The 16,359-nt window shown below is 40.5% G+C and overlaps 1 protein-coding gene across 1 annotated transcript in view; it reads right to left on the bottom strand.

The window, feature by feature from the left end:
* Positions 1-2,955: 2,955 nt before the first annotated feature.
* The window catches only part of LOC311038684 (histone-lysine N-methyltransferase 2C-like), a gene marked incomplete at its 5' end in the record, with an annotated part of 190,283 nt that continues 176,879 nt past the window's right edge, over positions 2,956-16,359 (bottom strand). Inside the window, 6 exon segments of the mRNA XM_084048252.1 lie at positions 2,956-4,859; positions 7,005-7,113; positions 10,129-10,202; positions 10,491-10,607; positions 13,799-13,997; positions 15,866-15,993. Of these exon segments, the coding sequence (XP_083904378.1) occupies positions 4,767-4,859; positions 7,005-7,113; positions 10,129-10,202; positions 10,491-10,607; positions 13,799-13,997; positions 15,866-15,993 (720 nt within the window). The 3' untranslated portion in view covers positions 2,956-4,766.

The following is a 16,359-nucleotide window of genomic DNA, read 5'->3' as shown; positions in this document are numbered from 1 at the left end:
TATATATATATATATATATATATATATATATATATACATATATATATATATATATATATATATATATATATATATATATATATATATATATATATACATACATACATACATACATACATACATACATACATACATACATACATACATACATACATACATACATACATACATATATATATATATATATATATATATATATATATATATATATATATATACATACAAATAATACATTTGCTCACCTCTGATCAAAGATCGAAGTTAGGAGCCCTCGCATGACAGTAGTTGTGACATTGCATTCCTTTAAATCCATGGTTCTCAAAGTGGGGTCCGGGGACCCCCAGGGGTCCTTGAGGGAGTTCCAGGGGGTCCCCAGCTAAATGATAGATTAGGCACCAAATGGACCCTTATGGGTCTGTAACTCTGAGAGTGTACAAATGGAACCAAATGGACCCGTTAGGGTCCATTTGGTTCCATGTGTACACTCTCAGAGTTACATTAACATTGATTCTACAATATGAATTTGGGGTCCCGGAGACATACATGCCATTAAATGGGGGTCCGTAGCCTCTAATGCATGTCAAACTGGGGGTCCTCTGAATTAAAATGGTTGAGAATCACCGCTAGAGCCGTAAAACATCTTCTCTTATGGGGGGTCCCTGGCATATCTTTTGAAATGGGGGGTCCGCGGGCTAATAAGTGTCAATTTGGGGGGTCCTTGACATGAAAAAGTTTGAGAACCACTGCTTTAAATCCACTGCTTTTTATCCTTATCTAATTACTCATCATGTACGTACAGTATGATGGACCTTGTTCCACACGTCTTACATCACAACTATGCAAAAGGTCCAAGACTTTCTCATCACGACAGAAAATTACATTACATTACAGTCATTTAGCAGACGCTTTTATCCAAAGAGACTTACAATAAGTGCATTCAACATAGGTAGGGAACGAAAACTACTAATCACCAGAAGTCTGAAGTGCATTTCCTGCAAAAAACAAGCAACCAAGAGTATACCTAGCGCTAAGGTAAAAGTGCAATATATCAGCTACCTACTTTCCTAAACAGATGAGACAAAATAGCAAAATCAAATGAGCACGAGCTCAGACAAATAAGTGAATCGACTAAACAAGATCCGATAAAACAATACAACAATAAAACAAGAGTTCGTACAACTAGTTAACAACAAGTAGGCCAGGCAGAGAGGAAGGGTAGTGTTTCCTGAAGAGGTGGGTTTTCAGCCTGCGGCGAAAGATGGGCAGTGACTCTGCTGTCCTGACATCAGTGGGAAGTTCATTCCACCACTGTGGGGCCAGAACTGAAAAAAGTCGTGACCGTGTCGATCGACCAGAAGGACCCCTGAGTGACGAGGCGATCAGTCGCCCCGAGGTGGCAGACCGAAGTGGTCGGGCAGGGGTGTAGGCATCAACCATAGCCCGGAGGTAGGAAGGAGCTGTTCCTTTCACTGCCCTATAGGCTAGCACCAGGGTTTTAAACTGGATCCGAGCTGCTACGGGGAGCCAGTGTAGAGAACGGAGAAGGATAGTTGTGTGATATCGAAGCTACGACTGGTATGGTAGACCAGCCTGATCGCCAGAGAATTAGTATACATTCCGTGCATAGTCGCCTAGAAACCCCCAAATTCCGTGCATATGTACGTGGAGTCCCACGGTGGGCGTAACCAGTCGCAACCCGGAAAAACCCCGGAAGTAGAGCAGTCCCCCACAACAACATTTACGATTCTGTGCCTATCGGTACGTTAACTCAAACGGCGCTGAGTAGGCTCAAGGGAACGTCGCAACGTTCAGGACGGCAACTCGCTCGCTTTAGCTCGCTCGGTGGTCCTTCACACGGCGACAATAGGGACTTTAAGCTTTCTGTTTTTCAGTACGGCGACGCCAGGCGGAGTGCGGCTGCTATGACGCAATCGCCGTAGCAGTCAAGATCGTTAAGCAAGCAGCCGTCGGCGACGGGTTCCCACCCCTTTTTGGTTTCCATGGTGACGCGTCTATGCAGCGCGTGTCAAACATAAACATGTGTATGTGCGTGCGCAACGTGCGTGCGTGCATGTCCACTATGATAAATGTTACCTAACCATTATGATGATGGCTATCAGTGGCACACCTAATGAGCTACGTAAACCTACTCAAACTATGCCTGTAACAAACCGAAGCTAACAGCGAACAATGAACATGCTGACTAATGTCTGTAGAAGGCTACTGAAAGGTTTTGAAGGCAAAAACTTGCTAAAAGTTGGCGCTTCTGTCAAGGAATTGAAATAACTTACTTTTGAACAGTTTGGTAACTGTTCCGTGAATTAGTTTAGACTAGAGTATAATTAGCCATGCTCATACCTACAAACAACGCGTCAAAAGCACTAAAATCACTCACCTATTTTTGACGTTGTAGACACTACGTGGAACGGTAGCTTCTGGCGTAGTAAAATAGGCTGCGGCGACGGCAGGTTTATCTATCGAGCGCTGATCATTTCCGGTTACCGTAGTCCTCTGCCGTAGCAGTCCATTGCTTAAACTCCGTAATTCCCTTGAGACTGCGCGCCTCCGAAATGGTTTAGTCACAATGGGGGGAGATGCGAGGCGGCTATGCACGGAATTTGTGGTTTTCCAATAAGTCTATGCACGGATTTTGAGAAAATATTTTGTTCCAGGGACCCCCCCAGAAGCAAAGATTTGAGTTAAAAATGTTCGCTTTAAAAATATATTATGTTCAAAGATTTGCGCACATTTTCACGATTTTTCAAAAAATAGCAGATCTACAAGCTCGTAGCGCGGCACTCGGTAGCCGCGCTACGAGCTTGTAGATCTGCTGTTTTTGAATAGCCCGAAGTGTAAAATAATGCTTTTTTTTAGCTCAAATCTAAAAAATGACACAGTTTCAGGTTCCTTAATGGGTTAATAACAACATTTAACAAATCAAAACGACGACAGATCCAAGATGTAAAATAGTTTATTTGTTTGTAAATGATTCTAAATCTGAATCTAGATTCTGATTCCATGTTATTTATATTCCAAAAAAAAAAAAAAAAAGGCAACAACAAAACACAAAACCATAAATTTGACTTGAAGTTCCAAAACTGTACATCAGAGAAAAGCGCGAGTATAATAAATGTACAATAAACACTAAATAAATCATTACAACCATTTTAATATGTATTATTATTTACATCTGATTCTGTGTATAGAAAAACAAAAACAAATCAACACACCGTCGTGCCGTCTTTTCTATCTTCCTTTCTTTCCGGATTAAAGAGGAAGAAATGAGATTTTCAGGAAGAAATAGATACGCGTTTATATATCATTTTTTAAAGTTCACAGTTTTCCCCTCCTCCTCTGCGTCGTCCAATCACACGATCCGCCCCGGGTTTAAACAAAAGAAGAAAAAAAAAAGACGCCCGTCGCCGTTGGCAACAACGACAAACAAACAAAAGGGTTTTCGTTGTCAAGGCGACGGCGACAACGTACAGGGGAAAACCGTTGTTAAGGAAACGGAACACAAAGTGAAAAATACAACAAAAATAATTTGATTCTTTGTAAATGTTCTTTTTACATATTTTATACATCTCGTTAGACACACCCCCCCCCGCTCGTTAAATACATCGTTAACGACAGACAAACAGGAAGTAGAATCACGTTTTTTTTTTTTTTTCTTTCTTTTTTTTTTTTTAAGGTAGATTTTGGTCGGTTAGTTTTTGTAAAAAGATTTTTTTACACCCTGGAAAATAAATACAAAAAGGCGCCTTTTTTTCTCCTTTTTTTTCCGCAAAAAGGCGCAAAAAAGGCACAAAAAGGCGCAAAAAAGGCTTTTCTGCGCCTTTTTGTTTATATAAATGATATATCTAATATAATACATTATATATCATTTATATAAACACAAAAACATGAAACAAAACAAGATGAATGAATCAACGTTTTATAAAGGATTCATTCTGTAATAAACTCTGTTTTTTTATCCCCTCCTGTTGTTTCTGTTAATTAAATGTTTTTAATTCGTTAACGTTTTTAGTGCAAAAAAAACGTGAATAATTAATTCCCTTCTGGAGCCGATTCTGTACAATTATTAATATGTACACTTTACTGTGTGTGTGTGTGTGTGTGTGTGTATGTGTGTGTGTGTGTGTGTGTGTGTGTGTGTGTGTGTGTGTGTGTGTGTGTGTGTGTGCGTGTGTCAGAGGACCAGCCTCTGAGGTGAAGCAGGGTAATAAGTAGTCTAGTTATCCCCATAGAGCCACACCCCTTTTTATTTACTCTAAGCTCCTCCTCCTCTTCTATCTAATCCAACCAATCCAAAGCCCCCATGTGTGTGTGTGTGTGTGTGTGTGTGTGTGTGTGTGTGTGTGTGTGTGTGTGTGTGTGTGTGTGTGTGTGTGTGTGTGTGTATGTGTGTGGTACGATAAAAAAATAATCTCTGAAATAAAGTCACTAGCTTGCGTAGAGCTAACAGGGCTAACCTCCATAGGGCTAACAGGGCTAGCTTGCGTAGAGCTAACAGGGCTAACCTCCATAGGGCTAACAGGGCTAGCTTGCGTAGAGCTAACAGGGCTAACCTCCATAGGGCTAACAGGGCTAGCTTGCGTAGAGCTAACAGGGCTAACCTCCATAGGGCTAACAGGGCTAGCTTGCGTAGAGCTAACAGGGCTAGCTTGTTTATCGTTTATTTGTTATCGTCGATAAACAAGGTAAGGAATGCAAACCTGGAAAGTGTGCGTGTGTGTGTGTGTGTGTGTGTGTGTGTGTGTGTGCGTTCAGTTCATCCATTTTCTACAGTTGAGCGCTCCACAGTGACAGGGGATCTTGTGCTGGTCGTCTTCCAGGTCGAACTTGTAGTCGTAGGACAACTACACACACACACACACACAGACACACACACACACACACACACACACACACACACACACACACACACACACACACACACACACACACACACACACAGAGATTAAAATTCACAATGCTGATCAATAGTCAGGGCCGTGCAGTGGTGGAAAAAGTACTCACATGTTTTACTTAAGTAAAAGTATCAATACTGCACTGTAGAAGTACTCTGTTACAAGTAAAAGTCCGGAATTCTAAATTTACTTGAGTAAAAGTACAGAAGTATTGGCATCAAAATGTAGTTAAAGTACCAAAAGTAAAAGTACAAATATGTTTGAAAATAGCCGATCTACAAGTTCTCAACGCGTCGCAAAGCGACGCGTTGTGAGCTTGTAGATCTGCTATTTTCAAATAGCCTAGGTGTAAAATAGGGTTAAAGTGGTTAATGTATGTTTCATAATATCATAATTTATACCTGAAAAGTAACTAGTAACTAAAGTTATCAAATAATTGTAGTGGAGTAAAAGTAAAAGTACTAGAAATTGGAAATACTCAAGTAAAGTACAAATACCTCAAAATTGTACTTAAGTACAGTACTTAAGTAAATGTACTTAGTTACTTTCCACCACTGGGGCCGTGTTCATGTGAAAATGCGACCTATAGGCAACGGACAGTTTTCGGGGCGTACGTGCATGTGCGCGACCCATGAAGCGCGCGGAATTTTGCGGTTGTTTCGCGGATTGTGGTCGTTTTTGGGGCGTTTCTTTGTTACTTTATTTCGGTTTTAGGGTTAGGGTTAGGTTAGGCTTATGTTATTTAATTAAAGGGGCTACACCATGAATTTCATTTTTTTTTTAGGTTTTTAGTATTTTTTGGGCTCCCCCAGTGTCTCTTGTACCCAAAAAAAAAACATTTATTTAACATTCAGTCATTCATGCTCATTTCATGGATTTCCTGAATGGGCGTGTCTGAACAGGCCATTTCAGAATGGCAGGGCGAGTGATGTCACTTGCACTGATTTTGCATTGATGATGGCCAGACAGAATTGCTCAGTAGCTCCCCCCCTGCCCAATAGGACGTTTTGGTATTGCAGCTGAACAAGCTTGGAATGACAGACAGTCAGATTGTGAGAAAAAATATCTGGATGTTTTTTAGGCCTACAACCTGTTTAAAACGTATTAGGGGGCAATATTTATATATAATTTTTTTTTTTTTAATTCATGGTGTAGCCCATTAAACTAACGCATTTAAGGCGCAAAAAAAAGGCGCAAAAAGCGCCTTTTTGCGAAAGAAGGCGCAAAAAGGCGCAAAAAGGAAAAAAAAGGCGCAAAAAAGGCACAAAAAGGCGCAAAAAGCAAAAAAAATAAAAAAAAAAGGCGCAAAAAAGCCAAAAAAAGCAACAAAAAAAAAGGCGCAAAAAGGAGCAAAAAAGCAAAAAAAGGGCGCAAAAAAGGCGCAAAAAGGCGCAAAAAAGCAAAAAAAAGGCGCAAAAAAGGCGCAAAAAGGCGCAAAAAAAAGGAAAAAAAATTACGCAAAAAAGGCGATTTTTTTCCTTCCGCTGCGTTCGCAAACATGTCTGAGTCATAGTGTCATATTAAAATGATATATAAAGTATTATATTAAATATATCATTTATATAAAGTATATATAAAGTATTATATTAAATATATCATTTATATAAAGTATATATAAAGTATTATATTAAATATATCATTTATATAAAGTATATATAAAGTATTATATAAAGTATTATATTAAATATATCATTTATATAAAGTATATATAAAGTATTATATTAAACATATCATTTATATAAAGTATATATAAAGTATTATATTAAATATATCATTTATATAAAGTATTATATTAAATATATCATTTATATAAAGTATATATAAAGTATTATATTAAATATTTCATTTATATAAATTATATATAAAGTATTATATTAAATATATCATTTATATAAAGTATATATAAAGTATTATATTAAATATATCATTTATATAAAGTATATATAAAGTATTATATTAAATATATCATTTATATAAAGTATATATAAAGTATTATATTAAATATATCATTTATATAAAGTATATATAAAGTATTATATTAAATATATCATTTATATAAAGTATATATAAAGTATTATATTAAACATGTCTCACCTCTTCTCCTCTCTGGATGCGTCTACAGGAGCTGATGATGATTTTCTGCTCCTTCTCCACGGTGACCACCTCAGTGATGCAGTTTGGAGAGCAGCAGTGATTGATGTATCTGTAAGGATCAATACATCATCGATACATCATCAATACATGATCAATACATCATCATTACATCATCAATACATCATCATTACATCATCATTACATCATCAATACATCATCAATACATCATCATTACATCATCATTACATCATCAATACATCATCGATATATCATCGATACATCATCATTACATCATCATTACATCATCAATACGTCATCGATACGTCATCGATACGTCATCGATACATCTTCAATACATCATCATTACATCATCGATACATCATCGATACGTCATCAATACGTCATCAATACATCTTCAATACATCATCATTACATCATCAATACATCATCAATACATCATCGATACGTCATCAATACATCTTCAATACATCATCATTACATCATCGATACATCATCATTACATCATCAATACATCATCGATACATAATCGATATATAATCGATATATAATCGATATATAATCGATATATAATCAATATATAATCGATATATAATTGATATATTGTTGATATATAATCGATATATAATCGATATATAATATCGATATATAATCGATATATAATCGATATATAATCGATATATAATTGATATATAATCGAATCGATATATAATCGATATATAATCGATATATAATCGATATATAATCAATATATAATCAACATATTATGAATATATAATCAATATATAATCAATATATTATCAATATATTATCAGTATATTGACAGAGACAGTGTAGTATCTCAGTAAACTAGGATGACAGGTAAACATTCTAAACAATGAACCTAGCATCAGTCTAAACAGTATAATATCTAAGTAATAATAATCTGTAAATTGAAACTATAGGAGCGTTGTCCAGGGTGTTTTAGAGAAGAGAGAAGAGTCTAGGACGTGTGGAGCGTTGTCCAGAGTGCTTTAGAGAAGACAGAAGAGTCTAGGACGTGTGGAGCGTTGTCCAGGGTGTTTTAGAGAAGAGAGAAGAGTCTAGGACGTGTGGAGCGTTGTCCAGAGTGCTTTAGAGAAGACAGAAGAGTCTAGGACGTGTGGAGCGTTGTCCAGGGTGTTTTAGAGAAGAGAGAAGAGTCTAGGACGTGTGGAGCGTTGTCCAGAGTGCTTTAGAGAAGACAGAAGAGTCTAGGACGTGTGGAGCGTTGTCCAGAGTGCTTTAGAGAAGACAGAAGAGTCTAGGACGTGTGGAGCGTTGTCCAGAGTGCTTTAGAGAAGACAGAAGAGTCTAGGACGTGTGGAGCGTTGTCCAGGGTGTTTTAGAGAAGAGAGAAGAGTCTAGGACGTGTGGAGCGTTGTCCAGAGTGTTTTAGAGAAGAGAGAAGAGTGTAGGACGTGTGGAGCGTTGTCCAGGGTGTTTTAGAGAAGGGAGAAGAGTGTAGGACGTGTGGAGCGTTGTCCAGAGTGTTTTAGAGAAGAGAGAAGAGTCTAGGACGCGTGGAGCGTTGTCCAGAGTGTTTTAGAGAAGAGAGAAGAGTCTAGGACGCGTGGAGCGTTGTCCAGGGTTTTTTAGAGAAGAGAGAAGAGTCTAGGACGTGTGGAGCGTTGTCCAGAGTGTTTTAGAGAAGAGAGAAGAGTCTAGGACGTGTGGAGCGTTGTCCAGGGTGTTTTAGAGAAGAGAGAAGAGTCTAGGACGTGTGGAGCGTTGTCCAGAGTGTTTTAGAGAAGAGAGAAGAGTCTAGGACGTGTGGAGCGTTGTCCAGAGTGTTCTAGAGAAGAGAGAAGAGTCTAGGACGTGTGGAGCGTTGTCCAGAGTGTTCTAGAGAAGAGAGAAGAGTCTAGGACGTGTGGAGCAATGTCCAGGGTGTTTTAGAGAAGAGAGAAGAGTCTAGGACGTGTGGAGCGTTGTCCAGAGTGTTTTAGAGAAGAGAGAAGAGTCTAGGACGTGTGGAGCGTTGTCCAGAGTGTTTTAGAGAAGAGAGAAGAGTCTAGGACGTGTGGAGCGTTGTCCAGAGTGTTCTAGAGAAGAGAGAAGAGTCTAGGACGTGTGGAGCGTTGTCCAGAGTGTTCTAGAGAAGAGAGAAGAGTCTAGGACGTGTGGAGCGTTGTCCAGGGTGTTTTAGAGAAGAGAGAAGAGTCTAGGACGTGTGGAGCGTTGTCCAGAGTGTTTTAGAGAAGAGAGAAGAGTCTAGGACGTGTGGAGCGTTGTCCAGGGTGTTTTAGAGAAGAGTCTAGGACGTGTGGAGCGTTGTCCAGAGTGTTTTAGAGAAGGGAGAAGAGTCTAGGACGTGTGGAGCGTTGTCCAGAGTGTTTTAGAGAAGAGAGAAGAGTCTAGGACGTGTGGAGCGTTGTCCAGAGTGTTTTAGAGAAGGGAGAAGAGTCTAGGACGTGTGGAGCGTTGTCCAGAGTGTTTTAGAGAAGAGAGAAGAGTCTAGGACGTGTGGAGCGTTGTCCAGGGTGTTTTAGAGAAGAGAGAAGAGTCTAGGACGTGTGGAGCGTTGTCCAGAGTGTTTTAGAGAAGAGAGAAGAGTCTAGGACGTGTGGAGCGTTGTCCAGGGTGTTTTAGAGAAGAGAGAAGAGTGTAGGACGTGTGGAGCGTTGTCCAGGGTGTTTTAGAGAAGAGAGAAGAGTCTAGGACGTGTGGAGCGTTGTCCAGAGTGTTTTAGAGAAGAGAGAAGAGTCTAGGACGTGTGGAGCGTTGTCCAGGGTGTTTTAGAGAAGAGAGAAGAGTCTAGGACGTGTGGAGCGTTGTCCAGGGTGTTTTAGAGAAGAGAGAAGAGTCTAGGACGTGTGGAGCGTTGTCCAGAGTGTTTTAGAGAAGAGAGAAGAGTGTAGGACGTGTGGAGCGTTGTCCAGAGTGTTTTAGAGAAGAGAGAAGAGTGTAGGACGTGTGGAGCGTTGTCCAGGGTGTTTTAGAGAAGAGAGAAGAGTGTAGGACGTGTGGAGCGTTGTCCAGAGTGTTTTAGAGAAGAGAGAAGAGTGTAGGACGTGTGGAGCGTTGTCCAGGGTGTTTTAGAGAAGAGAGAAGAGTCTAGAGAGGAAGAGAGGAGAGAAGGAGTTACCTTGCTGGTCCGCCAGTAATCGTTGCATCGATGACGAACTCGTTGTCGATGCGGAACATGTAGACCCCCCGATTCTACAACAACACACACACACACACACACACACACACACACACACAATTATTCAAAATTGTCCAAACATTTTGATGACCGGCAATGGTTCTGGTAGGAGTTCTAATAAAGGTACTGTGTGTGTGTGTGTGTGTGTGTGTGTGTGTGTGTGTGTGTGTGTGTGTGTGTCTGTGTGTGTGTGTGTGTGTGTGTGTGTGTGTGTGTGTGTGTGTGTGTGTGTGTGTGTGTGTGTGCGTGCGTGCGTGCGTGCGTGCGTGCGTGCGTGCGTGTGTGTGTGTGCGTGTGTGTACCTGGGACTCGTAGACGCGTTCCTTCCTGTTTGCCACTTCGCTCCTGATGATGGCGCCGATGTACTCAATGACCATGGTGTGTTTCTCTATGTCTCTGGCTGCATATAGACCTAGACCCTGAAATACACATAAATATATACATAAATAAATATATAATGTATTTAATATGTGTATAAAAAGTTCTAACAAAAAAATCCATAATAACGTGTCCGCAATACTTTTCAGCTGTGTGTGGTACTTTTAGATGGATCATACAGTAACAGAAAGATCTATCTACCGTCCCATCCATGGCTGTTGAAAGCAGCCACAGAGCATGGATCACAGACGATATATTATAACTCTATGATCACAGACGGAGCCAGCTAGTTTTGTTAGCCATTAGAAGCAGTGTTGCCAAATTGTGCGAAAGAAACAAGCAACCAGGTCTATAAAAATAAGCCCCAAATAAGCTGATGAAAAGCTTTACATAACCATTGTCAACTGTTCCCAAACAGCACACAAGTCAATGCCCTTTTTTTTTGGTCAACAGAAAACTAATAGATAGCTGCTATTTTTCACTTTAGGCAGAACATGAATAACATTATGGGGTGAGGAAAAGAAAAGGCAAACTAAAATAAATACATACAGTAGGCTACATAAGAGGGAAAAGATCATCTAGAGCAGTGGTTCTCAACCTGTGGGTCGGTACCCCCAGGGGGGAACCCCACGTGATTTTTGGGGGGTCCCCAGATGACAGTGAAGTGACCATTTATGGACTTTTAAGGCCTTTTTAATACAAAAAAAAGAAAGAAAAGAAAGTAGACCATTACAATCAACGAACTATACTATAAAGACTGTGTCAGATATTGGCCAAATAGTCAAGTAATATAAGAAAGTGGCAAAAATTGTGAAAATAGCAGATCTACAAGCTCACAAAGCTTCGCATTGTGTGGCATTGTGAGCTTGTAGATCTGCTATTTTCACAATTTGTATCTATGGAACCAAGTCAAACTAAATAATGCCTCAACTCCTACATTCCAAGTGCTTGTCAGGGGGGGGGGGGGTCCCCAGTTCAATTATGATTATTGTGGGGGTCCCCAGTTCAAATTTGATTATTTTGGACGGCCTGAAAACGTTGAGAATAACTGATCTAGAGCAGTGTTGATCATTCATATCTTTTATTTACATTGATTTGGATTTTAATACAGTTTAAATTGATCAATTGATTTTACTTTAAAAAAATGAGGAATATATAGGAATATTATTTTAAAATGTCAGTTTTGTTTGACATCACACATTATACATTATAATAAACAATCAAACTGGGCAGTTTTTTTGCCTGCCTATTTGTTTGGTGGAAAGTTGTTCTTGATCATGAAGTTGATTAAAAAAAGTAATTAAAAAAAGTAGTGTCGATGTAGCTAGCTACTTTTGCCATGTAGCTTGTAGTGTAGCTTACTACATTTCTCTGACGATAGCTTCCGTTGTAGTTGAGCTACATTTAATCGAGAGTAACCGGTAGTGTAGCTTGCTACATTTTCCAAGTAGCTTGCCCATCACTGGACATAAGTCTGTCTCTATATTTGCACATAGCCAAACGCAATAATATTAGGCTTGTCATGCAGGATGGGAAATAATAAAGTTATTTTGAGGAGAAGTAGAACTTAGAAGTCACACTTGAAGTTGAACATGAGGGAGAGGGTCCCTCTACAGCAGGGGTCTTCAACAGGGGGGTCCGGGACCCCTAGGGGGTCCTCAGAGTTACTACAGGGGGTCCACCAAATCTTTGTGTGATATGATTCTTTTTTTTTTTTTTTTTTACCTTAACCACTTGAACCCTAGCATCCTTTTTTCTGAGAACCACAATTTTATACAATATAGAGGGGGGTCCCTGCTTCATCTCTCTCTCAGCTAGGGGGTCCTTGGCCTGAAAATGTTGAAGACCCCTGCTCTGCAGGGCATTACTTGATATCTAGGCTGCACGGACAGACACAAGAATCACAGCTGCCATTAATTAGTGCTGTTCAGTGTTGATTGCCTAGTGCATTGGTTCTCAAAGTGGGGTCCGGGGACCCCCAGGGGTACTTGAGGGGGTTCCAGGGGGTCCCCAGCTAAATGATGGACAGGAACCAAATGGACCCTCATGGGTCTGTAACTCTGAGAGTGTACAAATGGAACCAAATGGACCCTAACGGGTCCATTTGGTTCCATTTGTACACTCTCAGAGTTAAATTAACATTGATTTTACAATATGAATTGGGGTCCCAGACGTATAAATACCATTAAATGGGGGTCCGTAGCCCTAATGCATGTCAAACTGGGGGTCCTTGAAATTAAAATGGTTGAGAATCACTGCTAGAGAGCCGTAAAAATCTTCTCTTATGGGGTCCCTGGCATATCTTTTTCAAATGGGGGTCTGCGGGGTAATAAGTGTCAATTAGGGGGTCCTTGACATGAAAAAGTTTGAGAACCACTGGCCTAGCGGTCAAATTGGGGTCAACGAGCCATCGTTAACTTGCTCTGAAGTTGGGCTGTAAAGTTGCGCAGCACTCTCACTCTCTCTTTCTCCCTCTCTCTTTCTCCCTCTCTCTTTCTCTCTCTCTCTCTACGTGTCTGTGTGTGTGAGAGGAGGGGGGGGAGTTTAGCAGAAGCTCGCACTGGCCTGAGACAGAGAGAGAATACTTCTCCATACGGCTGTGTTTTACCCAGATTTGTCATGTTTTCTGCACTATGCCTTGTAATCCGCGGACGGCTTTGAAATCCGCGGTAATTTCCGCGATCGCGGAATCGCGGATTCCTGGGGGGACTAAGTAATATATAGTAATATATATATAGATAGTAATATATTACCTATAGTAATATACAGATGTGCCATTTCAAAACTTCAAATGTCCTGCCATCGGCAAGACAGTACATTTTCAGGGGATTCCCAGGGCAATAAGAGGGACAAAGAAGGGCATTTAAAATGCTGAATTGTTTTGATGATCACTGCTTTTATGATGCTAATTAATTTGAGCAACTGGCCAAGGACCTCTTCAAATCACCTTTCGCCTCATAATGAGTCTGACACCTTCTTCAACACACATTCTTTTGTTCTCATGTATATGGATGTCTGTTGAAGGGAAAAACGGGGGTGTGTAGTGACAACTTCTTTTCAGGGGCAAAACAGTGCATTTTTAATGGCAGAACAGGGAGGAAAAAAATGCATTTTCAGGGCACTTTCAGGGAAAGGACAGTAACGTGTGAAGTTTTGAAGTGGCACATCTGTATATAGATAGTAATATATTACCTGTATTCTATAGTAATATATATAGGTAGTAATCTATTACCTGTATTCTAGATCTTGCCAGGTAAACATTACTCTTCCACTCGCTCTTCATTCGGCGGTATTGAGCAGACTTGGAGTGACGACCTTGGTGACCTCCAGACGTCCAGTCGCCCGGCAACAGAGAGATGACCCCTGGGACGACCCCTACGATTGACCCCACCGACCCCTGGCACCTGGGAGCCACGCTGGTCAGGTACGTTCTGAAAGGGTTAAATTATAACTTTATTAAAACTATTCCTGATGAAGTACTGTCTGAAAGGGTTAAATATAATAATAATTAAGTGTGCCTGCCATGTTAATGGCATGGGCACACTTATTGAGATCCGCCGGATTTATTAATACATCACGCACCAAAATTCGGTCGTCCGTAACAGCCGCACGGTTTACACTACCGCCGCAATATATACATCAAAACGTGCGGCTTGGCCGGGAGTAGTGTGCTCGGAAACGATTTTCCGTCACGCGTTACCATGGCGACGTTATTAGCAAAAAACAGCTAAACTCCGCCCCTTTTGGCCGCACGTACCGCGCAAAACGCTTCTCCTCCCACACGGTTTACTCGTTAGTCGCAATGTATATATCAAAACGTGCGGGACGACCGCCCCACTTACCGCATTACTTTTTTCGCCGTTTCGCGCTACCACGCCCACGTTATTAGCAAAAACATGTAACCGCGCCCCCTTTTCAGTCCCAAATTCAGACTCATTCTCACTTGCTGTACTCTTCGTCATCCTCCCCCATTCACACCCATGTTAACCATCATCATCCTCACTCCCCCATTCACTCCCATGTTAACGGTTACGGGGAGGCGGGGAAACCACCCAGAGACTCTAGGGCTCCTGCTATAATCCATGTGGCAGCTGTAACCACCAATGAGCTTCGTGTGTTGAAGCTCCGCCCCCTCTGCCTTCCTATTGGCCGGGCTTTAAATGGCCGTAACTTCTGTTTGCAGCATGGTACCGCCCCCAAACTTTGTTGTGGACTTTATTTTTTTCCGAACTTTTTTTTTTTCCGAATTTTTTTTTTTTCCGACATTTTTTTTTTTTTTTGATTTTTTTTTTTTTACACCAAAACACTTTTTGAAGGGTATGCAACTCGATGGTCCAACCCGGACTTGGACCTCTTCACTTCCGGTATCAAAAGTGCCCAAAATGATCTGAAATTTCACCTACCCCCCCTAAATTAGGGTATGCGAACACAACCGTCACAACAGGAAGTGGATATATCACTTCCGGTTTGGAAAAGTGCCCGAAATGCTCCGAAACTTCGCCTACCCCCAATAAATGGGGGACTGCAAACAATAGTACAATGGGCACTTTCTGCGTCAGACCTTCAGAAGTGGGCGAAACAAGCACTCAAACCCATTTAAGTAATTGTTTATATATTTTAAAAAATGATTTTAAAAAATTGAAACGTTGTTTTAGATGCTCATTTTTACCTTCAATTTTTCTGTTTTTTATTTTCCCTTTTTTGACTTTCGGTTTATTTTTTATTAATTTTTGAAACATTATTTTGCTGTTTTTTTTCTTTACTTTTTTGGCCGCCCGAGGGGATCAAAATGCTACTCCTCCCACAAGGTTGACACGGCCCCGCCAATGTATACATCAAAACGTGCGGGACGACCGGCCCACTTACCGCATTACTTTTTACACCGTTTCGCGGTACCACGGCGACAAAACCCCCAGCCAACGCAGGCACACTTAAATTTTCGTAGGAAATTTGTTTCTAGTGACTTTATTAAAACTATTCCTGATGAAGTAAAAACGTAAACGTAAAAAGTTAAAAACGTAAAAACGTAAAAAACGTAAAAAAAACGTAATACAAAACGTAAAAAAACGTAAAAACGTAAAAAGTTAAAAATGTAAAAAATGTAAAAAGAAACGTTAAAAAAACGTTTAAAGAACGTAACAAATTTTAAAAAAACTAAAAAAATGTAAAAAAAAACGTAAAAAAAAGTTAAAAAAAAACTATTGTCACGGACGACGCGTTTGTGCGTCATCGTCATCAACAGAGTATTTATATCAATAGTAATATAGTATTCATATCAGTAGTAATAGAGTATTAATACCTCTTGTTGACGTATACTTTAGCTTCGGTCCTTGCGGATCCGGTGGGGTTGAACGCCAGCGGCCATTCCATCAGCGGGTTCCGACCAAAACGAAACGTGTAGCGGTCACATGACTCCACGCCCGGCAGCTGCACAAACACACACACACACAGACACACAGACACACACACACACACACACACACACACACACACACACACACAGTTTATTGTCTGTCCCGAAGCTTTATCATTGAGGGGCCACTAATAAACACACACTTCCACCCATAGGGGGCGAAAAACACATTCTACAAATGTCACTGTTGTTGTACCAAATTAAGTACAAAATGGCGCGCTCGCGCGTGTGTGCGCGTGCGCGTGTGCGTCTGTCTGTCTGTCTGTGTGTCTGTGTGTGTGTCTGTGTGTGTGTGTGTGTCTGTGTGTGTCTGTCTGTCTGTCTGTCTGTCTGTCTGTGTCTCTGTCTGTCTGTGTGTGTCTCTGTCTGTCTGTCTGTCT

This window comes from Gymnoscopelus microlampas, assembly GCF_963454915.1.
Source record: "Gymnoscopelus microlampas genome assembly, chromosome: 22".
In the NCBI taxonomy this organism is placed as follows: Eukaryota; Metazoa; Chordata; class Actinopteri; order Myctophiformes; family Myctophidae; genus Gymnoscopelus; species Gymnoscopelus microlampas.
The sequence above is the reverse complement of the archived record's forward strand: the minus strand, read 5'-3'. Positions and strand labels throughout refer to the sequence as shown.